Here is a 23,429-nt window from a genome sequence, read left to right on the forward strand (position 1 = left end):
GTCCAGCTCATGAGACAAGGATTGTGAGTTTCAGCCAGGCGTAGCTGCAGCCAGAGAAACCCTTGACCAAGTGCTGCTAACCCATGACTTCCTCCCTCTTATGAAATCTCTGCAGCAAGATGTTGCTGGATGATTCTACACAGCAGAAGTGGCAGGCATGCAGCTTGTTCCTGGAAACTGCGCTTGCTTCATCTAGCTGGTAGGGCAGCACAGGCCAAATATTAGTGCTGGAGTGGAGGATCCACAGAGATCCTGGAGTCCAGCTGCCAGTGTGGGCTGCACCGAGCTTCTATGCTTGGTTTGCAATTCAGTCAGTGACAGGGAGGATAGGACAGTCTGAATGTGAAGACCTATCCCAAGCATCCCCTTACTTCATGCCCTGAGAGCATCCAGGAATTTTGACCCTCCTCATTTCTTCCTATAGAGGCTTCCATTTAAGCAGATGAGCAATGCTAGGTGAGAGGGCATCCTCCTCCAGGAAGGCATCTTAAACCTTATCCTTGATAATAGTGTCCCTTCTGAGTCAGGCTGCTGCTCAGAAGAGCTGTCCTACCTGTTTGGTCCCCTCTGTCCTGTAAACCAGATGTAGGTGAGAGCTTTGCTGGGGCTCAGGCTGTTCTAATAGATGCTGAGGCTACTTAGGCAAGAAGTTATTCAGCTCTCTGCATGTAGAGAGATTTGCAAGGATGGGAGCAAGGATGTCAAGGATCAGTGCTCACCTGCTGTGAGACTGGTCACAGCAACTGCACAGAGCAGTGGAAAAGACAGCACTGCACCCACAGGGACCACATCCGATTGCTGTAGTCCCTTGGGATTTGTGCTGCCCACTACCTTGCAGGGGTGAGTCAAGAGGGGACACACAGTCTCCCTGCTCAGCTTCCCACCAATCCACTGAGTCCCTCTTACTTCCACCCTTAAAGAAATTGGGGCAGTTTCAGCTCTGAGATCTTTTGCTGCTTAGCTTCACCTCACAGATACACAATGACAAGAGTTATTCCTCAGGAAATTGGAAAGGAGCCAGAAACTCCGTGCTGTGATTAGCCCCTGCTCGCTGGTTGAACAACGTACTTTCTGGGTTGGACTGGTGTCCATCACTGCCAAGGTAACTGTGAGCCACTGGCTCAGCTGTGGACCCAGCCTGTTCGTGTGTGAGATGATGTGTGTTGCAGAAGCTGCTGCTTGTCAGCCTCTGGCTCCCTGCAGTCACCTCTGAGTTAAGGCAGAGGGCTGCAGACATGGGATTACCCAGAAATCACCTCCATTACAGGGAGAGGAAGGAGGGCACAGTATCATAGAGTCATATAGGTTGGAAAAGACCTCCGAGATCGTCAAGTCCAGCCTTCGACTGAATGCCACCATGCCCACTAAATCATATCATAAAATCCCATCTCTACTTGTTTTGTGAACACTTCCAGGCGTGGTGATTCCACCACTCCCTATAGTTTGAGTCCTTGCCTGGAAACAGCCCAGGTTTGACTCTTTTTTCTGAATGACACAGCAATTCACCTGGGTGTGTGGGTGAGCAATTACCGAGGCATGGTAAAAATTTGACCTTGACCTTCTGCCCTGAATGTAGCAAGTGTCGTTTCCCCATCATGCTAGCATGATGGAAGGATAAGCACGTGGAAGACCTCCTGAAGGACTCTCAGCAAAAGACACATCAAAACCAAACCAGCAGAATTTCTGAATAGCAGATCTAAGGTCACCAATACAAATTGGTGAGCAGCACCTTGTCCACGTGTGTTGTGATGATCCCATCAAACACAAACAATTCCCCATTCCGCAGTGTAGGATGGGTTGAGACAGTGGGGTTAAACACAGTAACAAATCTCTGTTAAGAGGGAGGCCACAAAGGCATGTTTCTAAAATCCTTGTATGTTTCCAAGTCCATGGGGCTTTTTCTTATTTCTTAGGATTATGCTAAGACACATATACCCATAAAAATGATTCCTTACATACTTAGACCTATGGATGTCTCTAAGGTGAGAACTGAGGATTAAAGAAACTTTTTGCCATCGATTGTACCCGCAAGAATTCAACTTTTTTCCCAATATTCTCACTTCAAATGTATCATCATGCTTCTATTAATTTCAATGTGAGCGTTGTATGCACAGTTGGAGGCAGAACATGCCCCTAAAGCTGACTACATTTGAAGAGTGCACTATGAAAGAGAAATCAGGTGAGACACTAGCAAGGGTTTTATCTCTGGGGTCCTGTAAAGGAGCATGCAGCTTCTTTCAGTGTTTCCTTGTTCATTCCATAAAGTTGATTCCACTTTTAGAGAGTACTGTCAGACAATAAAGACAAATGATACTCAAAAAAAGGCAAAACTCATAATGAAACTTGCAGAGAGAGGACTTTTCCCTCCTCCCACCCCACTTGTCCCAGGATTTGGAAAAAAACACTTGTAGCTAGAACCAGGGCTAGACACCTTGGTAAATCTGGCTTTAGAGATCCTGCTGTCGGATGAAAAATGTGATCACCACCAAGAAACCAAGCACTGATTTGGTGTGAACTCACTCGAACTCTATGAATAGCTTAAAAATCGTTCACGGTGTATCTTCGTGCCTTCTGGGTAACTCGGCAGGAACGGCACCGTGTGTGGCTGCAGATACCGCAGTGCCCCCGCCTGGCTACTGAAGGTCCGATGTCACGGTGAAACAGACGGTTCCAGATCTCGTGTCCTCACACGGGACAGGTTTTTGTTCGGCTTTCAGAGAGTTCACTAAAGTACAGCGGGCAGTAGAGCTGATGTCGTCCTAGGACGGGAGCAGGGTAGCAGAGAGGGCGACAGTGGCACCGCAATGCTGCAAGCACTGAGTAGACAGCTCTCAGGTCATGTGAAGCAGTACTACAGCTGACCCCCAGTCCTTCCATCAGCCTGTGCTCTGGAGAACTGAGCATACCTTGACTCAGCACACACATCTTTGCATCAGTGACTCCGTCTGCTTGTGAGGTGACTCGTGCTCAAGAACCGGGCATTTAATCTTGGCCCCGTCGATGTCTCATCTCACACAAATCATTTGCTGATTTTAACCCAAAAGTCTGGATATAACAAAGGAGAACCACAACACAGTCTCAATACACAGTAGTGATGGTGGTGATGGGTGAGGAGGAGAAAGGACAAAGACCTGATACTTCTTTGTGTAATAAATTTGTCCTGTCCACCTTGCCGCCAGATACCACAGGCTTTGGCACTGGGGATCTCCTGCCTTTCTGACTGGCATAGTCCCACCTAGGCAAGCCCAGAAACCGGTGGCCTCCACTTGGGAGGCTGGACAGAATGGGGAGCAGAGCTGGTGAGCCATACTCTGCCTCGACAGACAGTCTGCCAGAAGCATCCCCTCTTGCTGCCCACCCCAGCAATTGCCCACCTCTCGCAGCCTTGTGAAGCACCAGGAATCTGCAGTGCAGGGTCTGAGGGCTGACTGATCTTCCTAGACCACAGACACTTCCCCAAAGATGGGCAGCAGCCTCTCCAGGCAGCCATTTCTCTCCAGCAGCTTAAGTGCAGACAGTCAGGAGGAGGCTAGCTGAAATCAAACTAAACTGTGCCTAAAATAAAATTAGTTCGGAGACAAGATCTTTGTGCTGCTGTATAAAACAAGCAGAACATCACAGTGGAAAAGCTTTCTTTTTTTTTCAGCTGGAAAGTTACAGTTACTTGGGTTTGGGGTTGCTTTATTTTAATTTTTTAATTTTTTTTTTATTATTATTGGAACATGCTGAGTCAAAGAAATCATTTCATGGCGGCAAAATTGCAAATTTTACCAAAGTTCGGTGTAAGTAAGGCCATGAAATAACTTCATTATTACTATTGTTGTTGTTATTATTGTGATTGTTGTTGTTGTTGTTATTATTACTACTCCTGCTATTACTTGGAAGGGTTGTAGTGCCAAAGCCGTGATGCGGTGCGGTTTCTCCCCGGGCTGGCCTGTGGCCGCAGCCGAGCGCTGCCCCCGCTCCGGACCGGCCCCTCCCGCGCGGCCGCTCCGCGGGACAAGGGCGCCGCCCGGCGGCCGCTGGCGGAACGCCAGGAGGAGCCGCCCGCGGGCTCCCGGCCCTGCCGCGGGCTCCTCTCCTCGCCCCGGCCCTCCTGGCGTTGCCTCCGCTTCCTTTGAGGAACCAGAAACATAAACCCAGCCTCCTCCCTGTTTTCGAGGCTGTTGCTTTCAATCCTGCAAGAGTTAGCGCGGTGGGACGTGGCCCACTGCTCACCCACCCAGGTGGGTGCTGGAGTCATTCTTGGACCCTGCGTGCCCTCATTCATTTCTCCCGTGGCACCAGTCTCGGGTGGCTGGGTTAGGGGCTGAGGACGTGGCAAACAGCCAATCAGAGAGGGCGGTTCAGCGCTGCTAAAAACAGAGTGCCTGCAGGAATAGCCTGCTTTTTGGGTTATAGGAGTGTCCTGGGATGATCAAGTGACACTGAGCAGTGCCTCAGTGCCTAACTTCTGAGATTCAAACGTGTTTGTTCAGTGTGGTAAAACCAGTGAAGAGATGATTTGCAGGAAAACATAGTTTCTTGCAGCACTGAGCACAGAGTAGTACCAGAGCCCAGGATGCTACTGAGGTCTCTTTATGTCCATGATTAGAGATCTCAGCATTTGATCCTCACTACAGACTGTTTTGAGAGAGAAACAGCAGACAGCGACATATGCTGGAGATACAGCATTCTATTTCAGCTCTTGACTAATTAGTTAGAGAACAAGATGCCCGTTTTGTAAGCCACAGCCTTTGCTTTCTCCTCCAAATGCACCTGTTATCAGTTTGATGGGAGAAACTGCTCAGGCAGGCAGAGCCCTGGCTGTCTCTGGAGATGCAGATAAAATCAGGCTGGTCAGACAGGAGGGCAACTCCTGATCCATGTCTGGCACTTCAGAAAGTCTTTTGCAGAAAATGGCACTCACATCTAGCAGAGTGCTTCATCACCATAGCAAAGGCAAAGCAAACACCAGTTTCCCTAGAAACTGCGTGTGGCAGGGCATGTTGACTTTAAGGGAGGGAAAGAATCCTTAATAGGAAAGTACTGGGTGCAGAAGGGTGAGTGTGCTGCAGGTAGGGAGAGGGGACAAGACAGGTCTCAGCCCCACAGAGACCAAGATGGCTGGAGTGGGGCAGGGACTCCCAGCAGAGACTCTCATGGCCAGTGTCCTTCATTGCTCAGTGCAGTGGCAGAGACTGCCTTGGGGCAGAGGCAGCTGAGCCCCCCTGGTTGGGTGCCCCAGAGCTCCACTGAGTGCAGCTGCTCACCAACAGCTCACCAACCCCAGCCTGGGTGCAGCGACACAGACCAGGTGGTACGCAAGGGCTGGGCTTGCTGCCGCTGAGGCACACCTCCACTTTGCACTCAGAGCCACAGAAAGTAGGCAAATTTGAGCAGGGGCTCTTGGGTTTCCTTCTCCAGAGCTTCCTCCTAGGAGAGGCAGCTGCCACTGCAGCCCTCAGCTGAGTGGCCTTGGGTGCTAGTTCTGGCTCCTGTCAGAAACCACCTTCCTGAGAGAAGCTCAGAACTATTTAGTCCCTTCTATTTATAACCACACAAGCTCCTTCAGGGCAAAGGGAGTAACTAGTGCTGGGGAAAATGAATCTGAAGAAGGCATTGTCCAGAGATGCACACTTATGGCAATGTACACCAACCACATACCAGGCTGTTTGAGTAAGGGTGAAGTCAGCAAGGTGAGGGAAGTGGTTATTTCCTTTTACTTAGTGCTCGGGCAGCTCTGTCTGGAGTACTGTGTCCAGTTTGGGTCTCTCACTGCTACAGAGCTTGATCAAGGGGAACAAGTCTGCCCGGGGAGCCATTAAGACCATTGGGAGCTGCTTGGACCATGTCACCAGGGGGAAAGACTGAGGGACTTGCTCAGTCATCAGAAGAAAGGCTAAGGGGGATCCAGGTGCTCTTGTCTATTAACTAAATGGATGCTATAGAAAAGATGGGGCCAGACTTCCCTTAGAGGTGCACAGTGAAAAGTCAAAGGATGACAGAGAAGTTGCAGGAAGGGAAATTCTGATTAGACACAGGTTTAAAAAAAATCCCAATGAGAGCGGCGAGACACCAGAACATGGACCCCGAAAAGCTGTGTGATCTCTGCCTTTGGAGACATTCAAAGCTTACCTCAAACTGGTCTAACTTTGAGGTGGGCCTTGTTCAGGGCAGAAGCTGGACTGGACCTCTCCAGAAGTCCCATCTGACCAAAACCTTTGAGTGACTCTGAAGTACTGCTAAACCTATTAAAATGTAGGAAAGAGCTGGAAACACGAAAGAACTCTGTGGCTTCTCAGAACCACCAGCTCCCTGCATCTTTGTGTGAGCTTACATTTTAAAGGGAGCTTGGGGCAGAATAGAGCAAGAGGCATTCCATGTGTTGCCCACACACGACTTTCTCACTGGCAGCTTTTAGATCTCATGTTTGTCTTTAAGAAGCTGCAAAATCAGTCCCTCCCTGGGGAGTGTGTGTGTGTAGGAGCAGAGTGTAAGTGGAAATGTAGGGCAGGCTGAATGCTGTCTCTTGCTCCAGAGTGTTGTTGCCCTTTAGGTGCTGCTCACAAGCTGTAGTGCAGCTGCCGGGGATGGCTGGAGGAGACGGCTCCCAGATGTTCGCTTTGCCTCTGTCAGGGCCAGGAAAATGGGAGGCATTTCTCTGCTTCAGCTACCTCTGGTTCTGGTTCTGTGTGATGAGACACACTGAAACCTGCAGCATAGGGTTTGTATGGGAGAAGGTGACTGCTGTAATTGGGCACTGGACACACCACCTGCACTGTCAGCCCTGCTGTGAGACTGTCAGTGACCTTTGGCAAAGGAGCAACATGCACCCTTGGACCAAAAGTTGCCACATCCAAGTTGTGGCCCTGTGATTCTGTTCCTTGGGGAGCAGATCTGATTAAAGTGATGCCCTGGCCCTGTGAGCCTGGAGAGAGTGGGCCCAGCTGAGACCCCTGTGCCACAGCAAGGGCTACAGGACTTGTAGGAAGAAGGTGAATCCCTCTCAAAGAAGAATCTTGTTTAGGGACGGTGGCACTGGCACCAGCTGTCAGAAGTGGCAGGGAGCACTTGGGAGGTGACCCCAGCAAGGTTCCTCCCCATCCCAGGTTGTGTCACCACTAGAGTCTGTGCCCCAAAGGTTTATTGCACCCTCCATGTTCACTCCTGGCCAGGCACGTGGAGCCCTACAGCCCTGGCAAGGCCATGGGATGGTAACCCTGAAGGTCCTGGGACCGAACAGTGTTTTTGTCCTTCTTTGCTCTTTTCCCATGACACCCCTGACCTGAAGTTCAGCAGAGTTTATCCTGCCTCCTGATAATCCTGGCTGCTTTCATAATCCAGGTGTGCTCTGTGCCAACCCTTCTCTGGTGTGTACATTTCTGGCTCTCTGCTCTCCTTGAACAGGGAGAGGAGGGACCGGAAACCAGAGGGCCCTGAAGGCAGCGCACCTGCAACCAAGGGAGCCCTGTGCAGGAGAGAGGGCAGGGATGAGCCTTACTGGGTTTACAGGCCTCCCAGTGAGCAGATTTTAAGAAAAAACCGCACAAGGATCAGGTAACCTTCCTGCCTCCTCAACTCACTTGTTCCTTTTGGGTCTAGTCTGTCTGGCCCCACCAGTTTAGGATTTCCCGGGGATGCGTGTGTGTGACTAAGTGGCCGACTGGTTTGGTTTAAGCTCAATTATAAGGAGAGAGGAAACTCCTGCTTTCCCAAAAGGCTCTCCTGAGGTGTGAGAAACCTGCAGCACAGCAGCACCCCTTACCCAGCAGTGCCAAGTTCACAGAAATTCATGTTTATTTTGGCATTTAAATGAGCTCTCACACAAAGCTGCCTTAATATCAAACAAGTGCAAAATAACCCTGGGCAGCTTAGTATTTGTGTCATTACAGAGGTTTAAAAAATTGCTCTAAAAGGCACTGTAAATCTGTGGAAGGAGATTTGCATTCTCTGCCGAGCAGCACGCACAGTAACAACCAAGTAATCAAGAAAATCGCCATGCCCTGACTCAATGGGAGTGCATATGATGTCTCATCCCTCCTAGTTCTGCTGCCTCTGGGGCCAAGGTGCACTGGGAGGCAGGTTCTGGTCTGTGGCAGTTAGTGAAGGAGTTGGTAAGCGTCTGGGATACGGAGAACACGCCATAAGAGCACACTTCACTCCTATTTCTCCTGTTAGCCCTTTGCTCCACCAGACACCACTGAAGCTGAGGAGCTGGCTCTGTTTTAACACATTTTTGAATCATCCTGGGACATACTGTAGCTATCAATGACACCACATCTGCTCAAAAAGCTAGTTTCTTGAAAGTTTGTTACTGTTTCAAGCATATCCCCCCAACCTTCAGTCTGCAAGTCAACAAGTTGCATCACGGCTTCACAAACCCTTTTCCCAGCCTGCTCTCCCATGTTATATTAGCATCCTTGAGTTTTCTCCCTCATCCTCTGTGTTACACCTGTGGACTGCATTGGCGGAGGGAAGAAGAAGAGGGAGAGTTAGGCATCATTTCCACCTCAAATTTACTAGGAAAAGGCAAGTTATCCTGTGATACATTTCAAAGTCAGTCCTTAGGAGGGCTCTTTCTCATGCCAGGGGATTCAGAAGGCTCAGATGTCCTTGTGTTGCCCTTCAGTGCTAGTAGGCAGAGTGGGGAAGACCCAGGCTCACTGATTCAGCACTGAGCCTGAGGAAATGGTTTACTTGCCAAGAGTATATGAATATCTGGTAGCATAACACACCACGTAAAATCTCATGGGAGAGTATCCTCTAAAAAGGGAAATTATATCCTCATACCATCAGGGGGTTTAAAAATTATCATCATCTTCACTGATATTATTTTGCTTTGCTGTTGTTCCTACTTTCAAATAAAAATATTACATGTATTCAGAACATCAGAAAGACATCTTTTTACAAACTGAATTGCATACCTACAAGCTCCTTTCCTATTCTTGATTATGCAAGTACCCAACAAGAGACAAGCAAATGAATACAGATTTGACACAGCAGATACAGACATGTGCAGTGATGAAAAGTTCACCTCTTTCCTCTGGCATTTGCTTGCTGTGGCTTGGATTTCTATTTCCTCATTTCTTAAGCACTCCTAACACTGGATCAACTTTATTCAAGAAAAGTAGCACAGAGAAAGTACTAACCCTTCTTCTGCTCCCTCAAACAGCTGGTCTTTGGTTCACAATGACAGCTCCAAGGAAGCCAGCATCTCTCTGCCATTTTTCCCCAAGTGCAATCTTCCAGCTGGCCCACTCCAACCCATTGAGAGCTACTGCTGTCACCCCACCAGCCGTTACAGGAATCACATTCCCAAGGAAGAACACCAGTTTCTCATAGTCAGGTGTTTGGGTTTTTATTAATTAAACAGTCCATATACAAAGTACTAAATAAATATACAGCTGTGTCAGAAGCCAGTGTACCATACACACCCAACTTGGAGAGCTCTCTGTAGTTATATATGAAATACCATGGAAAGCTATTTATCAAATGCAAAGCAGGTTACAGAATGATTCAACTCTGCAGACTCATTGCTCATCACCAGGGTGCAGTCCACACACACACACACACACACACACACACACTTTTGCTCATTCATGCCTGGGAAGAAGGGTGTCCGCCCTCTGTAACCTGGCTGCTTGGGAAATGTTTGTGTTAATGCACAGACACACTCAGGAAGAGGCCGAGATCCAAGGTTCACGGGATTATATCCCACCAGGGTATTGCAAAGAGCCACATGGAAGAGGCTTTGTCTTTGGGGATCCACAGCCTGGAATGGCAGGCACGGGGAGGGAGAGTTTGCAGGGTTGGGCAGGCACCTTGGGGAGCTCAGCTGGGGGAAATGGGTAGGAGTCAGAGCTGGAAAGGAGGCTGTCAGAACATGAATGGGAAAAAGTGTCAGGGTAAATTGGTGTAGCTGGTTTTATGTCTTTAAGTTTTCTTCCCCATTTCCAGCATGGTCCCTAGATGATGAGGAAGGTGTTGGAAGCAAATATGAAGATGAAAAAATGAATTACTCTGTCTCTTCTCCACTGATCTCTGGAGGACAGCCAGGCAGGGCTGGGAGTGGGCACAAAAGTAACAGCAGATAGATAAAGATGCCTCAGTAGTACCTGAGATGTCTTCATGGGTGGGCAGGAGGAAGGAATGTGTAGGGCTGAAGCTCCTGGTCCTTCCTCCTCTCCCATCAGACGAGGGATGCAGGCACCCCCATGAGCTGATTAAAGCAGGTGCTGTCTGGGGCAGAGCCAGCTGATGATCTTCCTGCTTCTCCAGCATTCCTGCTGAAAATAGGCCAGGATGCTCTTCCATAAGAAGGGAGAAGCTCCATTCCATGGGGACACAGAGTGAACAGGGACAGGACAGCCAGGGCTGTGTCTGAAAGCTATGTTTGAAGAATAAGAGGGAGCTACAAGGGTGCCTGTGTCAGGGGAAAGACGATCTGTCTCCTCTTTTGCTGGTGTGGCTTGACTCTTTCACAGGATCATCTCATTTGTCACCATGTGGCCCATTCCCTGTGCCTCTGCTGAGGGGCACTTAGTCTCTTTGCTCACTGTGGAGCTGCTACATGGGGCTTTTCCCACCAGTGTAGTCATGGTATGGGCTTGTCTGGGCCTTGGGGCGAGGGATGGAGAAATCATTCTGGGGTTCAATGGCCTGAAAAGGAAGCACAGAAGTCTTTATGTTTGAAAATTGGACAGAAGTCATAAAACAGGGCTTATAAAGAAAACAAAGGAAGGAAGGGAGAAACAGAGCTGAAGGTTTCCTAAGAATGTGACCAATAAGGCTGTGGAAGAGGATCCTGGTGGAACAAATTAGTGATGGAGACATGTCACCAGAGGACATGTGGGAACATGGTGTGAGCTACTAGACCTGGCTAGGCTGTGGTATGAAGGAGGACTGGTGAAAGGACAGGTAGACATGCAGACTGCCCACTCTGGATCTGCACTGCAACTTCCAGTGTCTGCTGGTGGGAATACATTCAGGGCATGGGCTGAGGAAATAAGCACACTCTCCTGAGGAAAGGGCACAGTCTGCTGTAGGAATGGTGCTCAAAAAGAGGATCTCTTACGTGGTACCAAATCCCAAAGTACTGAAAACCACAACCTCTTTACCTCAGACCCCTCTTGCCTTCCCATGTCCCCGGACATGTCACAGCTCTTTCCCTCCAGCCACAGGCACCTCCATGACCACATCACAGTATCACTTGGCTCCACGCAAAGCACCTGCCTGCCTTCACAGAGCCTGTTCTAGGTCCATCTGTCTTTGCTCCTTCTCCTTCCCTTCCTTTCAGTGCCTGAACAGTAGCCTGTAGCCTGCATGTGGTGAAACAGGTGACAGTGGCATGAACTTACCTTCATCTGAAAGTTCGAAGCGTATGGGGAGTAGTTGAGGTCTCCTGTGTCACAAGACAAAAGTAGGGAAAAGTTAGTGCATTAGCATCACACAGTAGCTTGGAGATACCACATCAAGGGAGACTCACAGGGTCTGTGGCTACATTAGCAGCTGCTTTTAGACTGGTCTCACAATGCAATGTGCAGGCAGGAATGAGCTAAAATCCACAGGTGGAGGACATTAAATATTTTCTTCTGAAAACAGGAATGAATGGTATTGCAAATAACAGGACACAGGTGGCCTTGGAGTTTAGACACCTCCTGTTGCCTCACAATTACTGTCACTACCACCAGCCAAATCCCTCCCACTTGTATGCACAAGACCCCCTTTGTGGTATTCCCTGGGAGAGCACAGCCTTTCCTGGCTATTGTTTTACAAGCCTGGGGGTCTGACTCCAGGTGATGAACATGACACCAATAGCAAATCCACAGCCAGAGAAATCACATCTCCTACCCATAGACTTGGGAAACCCAAACTAATAGAACATTTTGCTTTGTCCAAATATGCAGAAGACTCATACAGAAAAGAAAGACCTCCTTTCCTCCTTTTTATCCATTCTTACATGGATAAGGGCACCAGATCAGAACTGGAATAAATAACCTCCAAGGTATAACCTAGATAGGCCTGAAGAGCTGATGTGCCAGTAAGAAACAAAAAAAAAATCCTCCTGATTTTTAACATGCACTTCTCAGACATAGCAGGGTCATAAAGAGTTATATTTCAGCCCTGACATGCAGCAAGTCTCTACTCAGTCACTCCTCCTACACACCTTTAGCTTTTGCCTTGGTCCTCACTCATTTCCCTCTTGTCTGGAGATTAATTTTCATGTGCATTTCCAAAGTTTCATCAGTCTGAAACTTTTTCCTAGCCTCTAATTTATCTATCATCTTCATATCTTTTCTTGTAGCTCTCCTAACTGTTTTAGGTCATGAGTGGTGCTTGTGTGCTTGGGGCTGGGGGGACATTCACTTCACCATACCTTGCACAATTTCATCTTGGGTGTAGGCACGGTTGTCCAGTCCAGTTGTCTGCTTTAGGAACTTGGGTTGGCAGAAGTCATTTTCTGGAGGATAGTCCTCTAGCTTCAGAGGAGCAGTGAGGAAACAAATTTCAGGGATAATATACATTATCAGGAAAATCCAGCCATTGGACACCAGAGCAATGGCCACAACAGGATCATCCCAAATTGCTTTCTCTAAAACCGTGTTGCCTTTTATGAGCATAGTGATCCATACTACCCAAATGGCAATGGAGAACAGGACAGTGACAAAGATGTGCGCCCCATGCCTCTTCCAGCTTTTGTATGACCCACAGAATGTGAACATGGAAATCAAGAAGGTCAGAGCCATCAAGAAGAGCACATAGATCAGAAGCATGACAAAGTCCTTGTTGGTATTCTCACGAGACATACCCAGAAATTCGTTTCTCTGGTTTACTAACATGGTGACTAAGTACTCAATGCTGATCACAACTTGTACCAGGGCAAAGGAAACAATGAAGAGCAGCAGCACCTGCCAGGAGAAGGGCTTTCTTCCTCTCACTAGCTTGCTGAGGTTGCAGGAATGGGTGAGGAGGCATGAGAAGCAGAGAGCAAAGATGACTCCAAATAGGAAGAAGCGAGTGGGACGAGTCCTGTCATTGAGTTTAATGATGAAGGCAAAAGTGAGACCAAAAACGCCGAGTGTGCCTAAAAGAAAGAAAAAATAGACGGAGATCATATGCCGCTTGCTGTTGTCTTGGACTTTGCAGATGAGGAAGAAGAGTGAGCAGATGAGGAAAATGGTGATGAGGATGCCTGCTGCAGCCAGCGACTCCAGGACAATCCCCCAGGCCTTCTCCGTGTCACAGAGCAGGTAGTAGTCAGCATCCATGCTGCCGCAGCCTGGGGGACGCGGCACTGTCATCCTCTCGCCTTTTTGAACCACCTCTGCAAAGCTGTAGAAAAAGAAAAAACACAAGCTGTCAAGTCAACCATCTGGGTACTGTCAGCAGTGGGGAAGGAGAGGCAGGACAGACCTCCATCCCCACCTCACTGGCTAAGGACACCACAGTGCTAAGGACATGGGGCAGTGGGAGCAGAGTCGTCTCATTGTTTGGCCTTGGCTCTCCATCAAGGGCAAGCCAAGCCCCTCAGGAGGAGGTAATTCACCTTGCATGTCCTCTGCACTGTGCCTAATGTTGTGCAATGTTTTAGGAGAGTGGGGAGCAGGGAGAAGGTGAGGTGCTTCAGCAGGCATTTGCTTGGTGCCCTGCAGTGCAGAGACTGAGCTGCCTTGTCACTTCTGTGATACAAGAGCAGCTGTTAGTCATAATACAGTTGACACTCTTTTGACAAGTTCAAACAACAACAGTACCTTGTACCAGGGAGATTCAGAGATGAACGAACAGTGCAGAACAGGAAACTCATTGTTCTGTTTGCTTTCTCCCTTCTACATTCTCTGAAGCACTTCTGGCTTTGATTTACTGTTACGAACGAAGGGGGAACTTTAATACCTTTTACCTTGCAGGTAACTAACCTGGATGCCTCCAGCACAGCTCTTCTCGCTCCAAATTCAACAACAAATTCAGGCCACCAACCACTAGCCCTAAACTCATATTCCTCCTTCTTCATGGCAGTGTAGCAATAAGGAGTGTCTCAAAGACCTCAGTCTCCTCCCCAAGATACTGCCTTGCACTGACTAGAGGCCTGACATGTCAGAGCTAATGCTGTTCATTGCATGAGAAGTAACCACTAAATTATTGCATGAGGAGTCCCCAAGTCAATGATGTCAAGGTCTCTAATGCATTCCTGCTGTCTCATCATAAGGATTTCAGTGCTGTCTGAGCACGCCTGTCTCCCAGGGGTTAAGAGGGCTTACATGGGCTGTTTAGGGAAATTAAATTCCTTACTTTCTTGGGAGCATGAATACTATGGAGAAACCACAGCAGAGGGCCATTGGGCACTTCATGGCCCATTATGCAGGCACCGAGTGAGTTTAGATCCTAGGGGCCAGATACCAAATTGCTCAGTTAGGCTTGAGTCTCTAAAATCTATCAAAAGAGGAGTTTAGATACAATATGACAATGAAACATGGGCAAACCTGTCCTTAATAGTGACCCACACTGGAAAACCAGGAGCTTTCTAATAGATACAGAAAAAATTAACCTTGCAAAATTTAGACTTTAGTGCTCACTATGCCATTTGCCTTGATTTTCCTGTGCCAGAACAACATACTGCACTTATGAATTTGGTTCTCAAACCCTTCCAGCAGATCTTAGTGAGTGCAGATTGTGTTTTTAGTAAATGGCAATTGATCTAATCAAGGGATGAACAAAGGGGGAAAATATCACTGACCCACTCTCAGCCCCACATATGCTTCAATGGGACTTGCTTAGAACGAAACTGGGGAAGAATTTTTCAGCTTCTAACCTCACTGTGTAAAAGATGTGCAGCTCTTCAAAAGGCTGGCTACAATAAAATGCAAATTATTCAAATATGCAGGAACTTTGGACTCCCATTGAGAGAACGGAATAAGTGGATAACACATGCAGGGGTTTTCACAATCATTGTATACAAAATTCTGGGGATTTATGATCTCTTGCAGAGATAGCTGAGTTATCTGGACATTTGTAAGCAATAAACAATCAACCTTTCTGAAAATCTAGAGAGAAAAGTCTAAAATTTTATCCACAGACATTTACTGTTGATTAGATTAGCTTATCTGTTCACAGCTCTGGCAGATACAGACTGGTGCTCGCTGTTGAGGCACGCGGAGAGAGCCCAGAGAACCAGCGTGAGAGACCTCATGACAGCACGGAGCACACCCACAGCTTTGGGTCCTGACTGGTGCTGACTGCAAGTGGTGCTTGCCACAGCCAGCCACCACGGCCAGTGGAACAAATGGGATGGAAATAACCTTCCTGACTTGGAGAACTGGGTCACTTGCAACCACTTTTGCTGCCTTTTCTTTTTTTCCAAGGTAGATGTCCCGTGAGGCATCATGAGGCATGAAGAGCTTCTACTCTGTCTCCTGAGTGAGTGTTGCTCCCCAGAAGCTGAGTCTACTCATCCAGCACCTACAGAAGTGTTTAGGAATTCCAAGGGGCTCTGCAGTCTGTGCAAGGGAGCCTGTGCTATGGTAGCTTATACAGCACACCCCAAATCATAGCTCTCGCTTGAGCGAGGAGTCCTCTCCCTCCACCCTGACCCTCCTTTCCCACTGATGTTTGTACATAAAATACACCCATTCGCCCACAGATTTCAAAGCGCTTCCCGGCAGCGTCTCCCCAGCTCCAGCTGGCAATCCCATCTCAGTCAAGGATGGGAGGCACTCTCAGTTCACTGTGGCACCCATGCCCCTGCTCTCCCACGCCGCAGAGCCATGGTCCTGCACGCCATCCCAACCCAGCTGCAGAAGTCAGGCCCACCCTGGATCCTGTAAAACGTTGCCTTGCGTTACCTTTCTGGGTCCTGCCTGGTGAAGGCAGCAGGGAGGCTCCGTCTAGGAGAGGCACCTTCCCAGCACACCAGTAGCCGGGGCGCCTCCGCTCCCGCAGCCCCGGCCGAGCAGCAGCTCCGCGCTCGCCGCTCCTGGGAGCTTTAACAGCTGGAGGGCTGAGGAGGTGGGGCTGAGCACGCCTATTCCAGTTCCACCGCCTCTCCTCTCCCACAGGACACGGCTGTGAAAATTCGGCCCCTGTGCCAGGAAATGAAGTAAGGGCTCCTGACGTCAGCGGGGCACTCACCCCTGCGTCGGGGTGGAGATGGAGCCCTGGGACAGCGCTGAATGCTGCTCAGTCAGGCACCTACCTGATAAGGTGCTCCCCTGTCTGACTCCTGGCACCCGTGGGTGGGGACCGGGACTATGAATAGCAGTGCGTCCCCTCCCTGCTCCAAGCCTTTTGTCTCTTCGCCTGCTTTCTCACTAGATAACTGCTTGCAAAGTAGGCGATGAGGAGGCTGTGGCGTGTGAATGGGCCCGCAGTGCCCAGAGAGAGAGTGGCAAGCCTGGATCAAAAATGGTTTCCTCGGGGCTCTCAATGGGTGCTGCGTCTGCCTGTGGGGACATGTCTGCTCTGCTTGTCCCTTCCAGCCGTGCCACTGAGAGCCACCGGCTTCTCTCCTGAAAAGGGCAGCTTGGCTTTCCTCGTGTCTCGCTCAGTCCAGCCTTGCTTTCCGAAGGCTCAGTTCTGCCTGCTCGCGAGCGCTGAGTCACTTTGTCCAAATTGCTGGCCCAAACGGCTAATGAACACAGGCAATGACAAATTCCCCCTTGCTCTACATTTTATGCCTCTGGCCCGACACACCTATCAGCACTACTCCATCCAAATCCTCGAGAAACTCCAGTGTATTCATGACTTCATTTGTTATTTTAGATATTACTCACTGGGAGTATTTCATTCTCCTGATTAAGGAATTGACATCAGGGCCTATCCACATTGAGCACTCAGTGCCTATACACAGCCCCAAACCTAAAAATCCCCCTCACCTCACGAAGTTTGCGCTCCTTCCCAAAACCGGGGGTGGGGGTAGAGCAGCTGCACATGCCTGTGCTGAGGTCTAAGTGCCCACAGGTGTCTCATCTGCTTGTTAATTTTGTTTGTTTTAGGGCTTCTGGCTTTTTTCTGGGTGCTGATCATTTTTGAATCTCACATGTGGAGATTGCCACAAAACTCATACGAGACAGTCCTCTCCTCCACACCCCACAGAAGTACATGAGGACCTGCAGGGATGAGTGGCTCATCCAGTGAAAGGCAACACTCAGTGCAGTCACTGTGGGGTGGGCCATGCTGAGCCCTAAGGCAGTTCTTCATGTCCGTCCAACTTTTACTTCAGTGTAAAATCCTGAGGCTTCTTAGGAAACGACATACCAGGTTTCTCTACATGAAATTAATCCAAACTTTAAAGCAGGTCCCGGGCTTAGTGAGCCAGCCAAGAAGGAGGCAGTTATGAAAAATGAGAAGAGAAAATAAGGAGTCATGGAGAGGAGTTTAGCACCATCTCAGTGGGATCCAACCTGTCTAGGAAAGCATCCCAAGAAGCTTTCAAAGGTCACTGGTCACTGCCAACCTATTTGCATCTTGTCAGAGCACACTGTGGACTGCCAGCTACTTCCCTGCATTTACAAAGACACATGTATTCCTCATGGAATAGACCATGTCAAATTATATCAGGGGAAGAAAGAAGAAAAGATAGAAGTAACACAGACGTTTTTCAGTATGCCTGAGAAATCCACAAGAGTTAGTCATCAAACACAACCTGTACTTTCAGAAGGCTGATGGGGCTACCTTTAAAAACAATCCCAAGCGATTTAGGAGCCTGAGAGCTGCTGACTCACCGTAGTTAGTGTGAGACAAGGTAGCCATGGCTCTCGTGCTGTGCCAAGGAGGGTGGAGAGGCACCACTGGTCTACATGAGTGAGTACAAATGGCACAGTGATCACACCAGAAAGGTGAGATGTCTGTCACCTTGCTTTAGGGATGGGATGTAACCTGCAGATAGAGGCACCTAAATTTAGATGTCTGATGGTTATTACCTAAATGTGAACTGGGTGTCTCAGCTCTGGAACAGCCAAAACGTCAGAAGGACTGTCCCAGCTGATTGGATGCAGCTGCCTGTTTCTGTGTACACTGAAATGCTCCCAGGTGTGGTTGCCTGGATTGCCTGGGGCCTCACTTTAGTTGCTTGCACATCGGCATAGTGTCATTTGAGATGCCCCAGTGTCTCCTGCTCAGCTTCCAGTGACCACTCCAGGACCACATGAATTTCTCATACCCCCTCTGTCAGATCTGGCAGTCCTGTGCAGATGTTTTGGATACCCTTAGGCATCCCAAATCACCTTTGTAAGAGCAAATGGATTGAGTGCTCAATCTCCTTGGCTATTTCAGAGTTGAGACTCCCAGTTTATATGCAGGTACCTAGTCCACTGTATGGACTTAATTCTGGTACACCAGCATAGATAAATAGTTCATTGAAGGTGCTGTAGCTTTGGTATCTGTTACTCAGTCAACAGCATAGATACAAGAGCTGTAGGAATCAATCCTTCTGGAGCATTAGTTCACACTAAATAACACAGGAGGTCCCAAATTACCCTAGGCACCAGTGCATGGACAATTAAATTGACTCCTAGGTGCCTACAGAGCAGACTTCTTCACTGGAGGCAGTCATGTGGATTCCCACTATAGGTGGAGAGAAAGGGGCACTTCCAGGGTAGTTGCAGTTGATCTGCTTCAAGACAAACCAAATCACACCTGATAAGTACCCATTTCTTTCCAACAGAGATGAAGGGAGACAAGATAATGATACAGATCTTTACACTCGACAGCTGAATTGCATAGCAAATCTCCAAAATAATTTAAACACAATCCAGTAGCAAAATGCTGGTAGTGTTAGAAGTTCCTTTAGGTGGGAGACTGTTGGTAGCAAAACTGCTTGCTTTGGCCATATTGCAGCCCTGGGCAAGCAAGCTGGCTGTTGCTAGTGGGAAGGAGAGCGATTGTGGTTGACAAGGAGAGGCAGGGACAGCAGCAGGGTCTGACGCCTTTGGACAATGGGCACCCACAACTCCTCCAGTTCTCAGGCAGCAGGATGAGGGCTGGGCTCTCCCTCTGTGTCAGCTCTGCTCCCTGTCCCTTCTTGCTGCTGGCATTGTCTGTCTTTGCTCCCTCCTGTGGGGTGAGAGTGCCCAGTGCTACCCATAGTGCCCTGGGCCAGCCCTTCTCCACTGGCTTCAGTGTCACAGGGCTGAGCTGCCAGCAAATGGCAGAATGCTGCAGCCCCCTCAGCTCAGCCAGGCATGGGGAAGGAAGCATGTCTGGGAGGTGCAGGGACTGAGATAGTATCTTATATTAAGGCAAGTAATAAAGCAAGTAGATGTCTGGGGAGAGATGGTGCATGGCACTCTGGAATGTGTCTAAATAACACGTTTATGTTTGACCAGTGATATGGCTGCACTGAGTAGGCTCGTGTCATTCCTTCTGCTTAGCTGCCTGTGCACAACAGATAGCTTAATAACGTAAGAACAGCCTCACTTCTGCATGCAACCCCAGGTATGAACAGCCTGGCACCTGAAAACCCAGGGGCAGGAGATAGCTCCTGGAGTACCTGCTGAACCTGTGCTGAGTTCATGCATTGGACTTGCTCCTGACCCATGGGTACAGGTATCACAGTCTTTCATACTCCACAAGTGTGGAAGCTGGAGCAAAAATGGGCAGAAATAAGTGGAGAACAGCTGAAACTGTGACTGTGATCACTTTGGCCAGGAAGAGCCTTTTCATACAACAAAACTGGTGATTTTTAAGGCTGTGAAACAAGTTAAAAAATTTAATGAGATTTATCACCTCCTTTAGGACTTTCAAGAGTGTGCTGATAAACATTTCACTCATGACAACTGAGCCATTCCTCTAGATGTAGTTTCCTGGAGGTATCCTGTGCCCATCCACTTAGCAGATCAGCAGAGAATGCTCCAGTCCTCCTTTATGACATTAACCTCATCTGCTTTTATGCTGATGCATTCCCAAAGCAGCAAGTTGCCTTGATATGGATGACTGGGTATTGTATATAAACAGACATTTTGGGAGACTAACTCTCAGTAAACAAGGGATCTGAAAACATACCCCCAGAAAGGAAGACATGCCAGGGGAGATCCAGGAGGATCTGCATTTTCTCTCTCCCAGAAAGGCTGACTCCAAGGCTGGGGTAATGATTTAGGAGAGAGGGGATGTCTGGCTGCATCTTTAGCTAGTGAGGCATGACGGAGAGACTCTCAGCAAAGCACTCTGGGAGGAGTCAGCCTTTGCTTCCCTTGTCTGCCAGTCCTCATTTTGGTACCCTTGTCCGCCCACTAATGGTGTTCCTTCTGGCATTCCTTGCCCACTGTGTCTGGAGTAGTTTCCCCTTTTCCCTCCTTGTCCACTCCACATTGTGGGATGTGGTGTTGCAAAGACTGGCTGAGATTCTCACTGAGAGAGGATTAGGCTCATTCTTTCATGGGTGGCAGTTGGCAATAGAGGTTCTGAGATAGCCATCCTGCCCTGGAATCTGATTTCTCCTGCCAGCAGTGTCTTGGGTAAGAGGTTCTGCAGGAGACTGCTTCCATGCAAGAAGCATTCCTGGGAATCAGGCTGCACACAGAAATGGCCCTGCTCAATGATACAGAAAATTTTTCTTTACTGCTTCTGGATCAAACACCACCACAATAAAACTAAGCAAAGCTGATATCCAACATAAATCACTCCTCCTTTTTAGATTTCATCAGGAAAAAAAAAAAAGATAGATTTTGGACTATTTTTTATCAACAAGCTTCTTCATGCAAGTACAGATCTTTGTCCCCATGCAGCCAGCATAAAAGCTAGCATAAACTCCATATTGTCTCTCCTGGATAAATTATCAAAAATACAGTTGTGTTTACATGTTTAATCAGACACATCTGGTTGGACTTGATGATCTTGGCTACATACAAATCTGCTACTGACTGCAGAACCATGGCTTGGGAAGAAGCCAGCAGTTGTGGTCAGTGTGTGTAGACTAACCTTTAATCAGTGCTGTGATTTTTCTTGAAGGAAATGAGCACCATGGGAGAAAAAATATAAGGAACAATTATAAGATAAGGTCAAGTAATTGAATTCCCAGCCTATTGATCCCAAATACTTTCTTAAAGTTTAGAGCAGGTCTCCAGGGGAGGCAGTTCTTGTTCTCTGTCACAAATCCCACTGTCACCTCCTGGAGCTGGAGAATTGCTGAGGAGCCATGTAGGGAAACACAGTGGGAATCACAGTCAGGCTTCAGGAAAGTGTAAGCCAAGAGCATGAGAACACACAATGCTCTTGTGCTAGCCCTGCTGAAGGATGTCTTGCTGCAGTTCTGGGAGAAAGAGTTTCTCTTCTGAGCAGTTTCATGTTCTGGGGTGGTAAGGGCTTGGCAGCATAGCTCAGGCAGATGGAACTGGGGACTTTTAGCTCTGGTCTGCTTCACAGCCATCTCCCAGGAGCCATGGGCATTACAGTCTGTGGGTCCCCATGATTTGGGGGGAGATGGTTTGTGTTCCTCTGGGTTAGAGCTGGAGACTGTTAGAAGTGCCGGGCCAGTGCTTACCTGGCAGAAATGCCAGTGAGTAATAGTTACCAGATTATATATAAATGACTTGTTAAGCCAATGCCTCACTTCTGCTTGACAGCTCACTCTAGATAAAGTTTGTTGCTTGGCCCTGATTATAGATGACCATAAAACTCCTCAGATATCTTCCAGGGCAGCTCAAGCACTCACTCATATATCAGCATCCATCAGGGGAGTACTAGCTTGGTCCATGCTGAAGTCCTTCCCCAGCTCAGTGTGCATGTGCCAAAAAGACCAATACAGCCTTGCAGATGCTCAGATGAGATAGGAGAAAAGCAGAAGGTGTGTTTTATCAGGCTGGGGCTAGGGCCATGTTTTCATCATGCACAAAATGCCTTTTCATTCAAATCCTGAAGGCACCCCTCTCTCTGGCAACCCAGGAGCCCGGGGAAACACTTGGTTTCTGGCACAGGTAGATGATATGCCCTGGCAGCCTGGAGGTCTCATGCACAGTTGGCAGTGGGTCCCTCCACGGCTGGGGGAGCACAGATGATTGCTTAGGACCCTCGTCCTGGGTGGAAAATGGAACTGGCTGGGCAGCAGAGCTCAGTATCCTCCATTTAAAAGGCCAGCATATTGCTGGGTACCCTCTTTTCACTTGGCACAAGATTGTGCATCAGGTCTCCTTCCACCGCTTCCTCCATCACGGTGTGCATTGAGGCAAGTGGGTTGCTCTTCCAGTTTCGAGGACAACATGCCTGGATACTGCCTCACTGGAGGCCCAGAACTGGATTTCAGTTCTTTCCTCCTCCCACCAAAACCCTTTTCTTGAATGATTCTCTTGGTGCAATATTTGCCAGAAGCGACCAGTTGTTGCATCAGTATTAAGGTCTCTCAAGTTTCTTTCTGCCCTACCCGCTAATCACAACTGATGCTTTATGAGCTCTCCAACTCCCAGGTATCACCAGAGACACGGAGCTCCCTAAGGGACATACCAACGACATGGGTGTGTTTCAGAGGCCTGATAGCATTCCTGCTCCAGCTGCTGGCTTCTGTAAAATGATGCCTCTTTCTGCAGTTCCTACCTAATTTCGGCAGGCACATACCCACACAAACACACACATACCTGTGCGCAAGCACACACGCCCCGCTGTCAGCCACACCCAGCCTCCCACTGCCTGCCACACTTGTGCCTCTGTGGTTGCCACGTCTACTAAAACTGGATAAAAATGCAGGACTTGCAAGCTGTGAGGGTGCTGCTGGTGGAAGTGGTAGCCAGGGGAGGGAAGAGCAAGAGAAGGAAATCACAAGCCAGGAGTGGAAGTAGCAGTCAGGCTGGTTGGGAAAGAGAACAGGCAATTGCAAGCCAGGAGCATCACTGAAAATGGTTTTCCATAGAAAATTCACTGCAGGGTATCTAGCATATCTACCCAGTCCCCTGCAATAGGTCTCCTTTGCTTTGTGGCGCTAGATCTGAAAGATGTGCGCTCTTTAAATGCTATCTAGTTCAGTGGCTCCACTTTTTAAAGATGGAGCACTTGAGGCCATAGATTTGAATCCTAGCCAGAGAGATTAAGTACTTGAGAACTGAAGCGGAGGCCTAATGTAATCCATTTAATTATTCTCCATTTAAATGTTTCACGATAAAGAGTGGAAATCCCAAAGGGAAAGTTAACTCAAAAATGCAGTCTGTGCATAAAATTCCTATTATTAAGTTTTCTGACTCATGCAAAGAAAAAAGAATCTCTCAAATATATAGTCTTAAACAGTCACACATACACAGATACTGTTCCTCACTCACTTAACCAAAAGTCCATTATTCCATTGAAAGTTCAGATGGAAATTTCCACTGATAATTCAGACCAGCTGTCAGAACTCAAAAGTGTCTTGATCTGCTGCTGGGATAGTTTCTTTGTCTCACCTCACATCTTCATTTAACTCCTCTCCTGATTTCAGATAAGCCTGTGGGAACATTTGCTATCTCACATTTGCTATGGTCACTAAAGGTAAGGTAAAC

General features: G+C 48.4%; 1 protein-coding gene across 1 annotated transcript; it reads right to left on the minus strand.

Annotated features, from left to right (window-relative positions):
- Positions 1–9,324: 9,324 nt before the first annotated feature.
- LOC125325466 (retinoic acid-induced protein 3-like) lies at positions 9,325–15,967 on the minus strand. Its single transcript, XM_048302524.1, has 4 exons — positions 15,819–15,967; positions 12,359–13,314; positions 11,340–11,383; positions 9,325–10,641 (listed from the first exon to the last, which is right to left on the minus strand). The coding sequence occupies exons 2-4, from the start codon at positions 13,281–13,283 to the stop codon at positions 10,549–10,551; spliced, it is 1,062 nt and encodes a 353-aa protein (XP_048158481.1). The 5' UTR covers positions 13,284–13,314; positions 15,819–15,967; the 3' UTR covers positions 9,325–10,548.
- Between the last annotated feature and the right edge of the window lie 7,462 nt (positions 15,968–23,429).

This window comes from Corvus hawaiiensis, chromosome 4 (assembly GCF_020740725.1).
Source record: "Corvus hawaiiensis isolate bCorHaw1 chromosome 4, bCorHaw1.pri.cur, whole genome shotgun sequence".
NCBI classification, from domain to species: domain Eukaryota; kingdom Metazoa; phylum Chordata; class Aves; order Passeriformes; family Corvidae; genus Corvus; species Corvus hawaiiensis.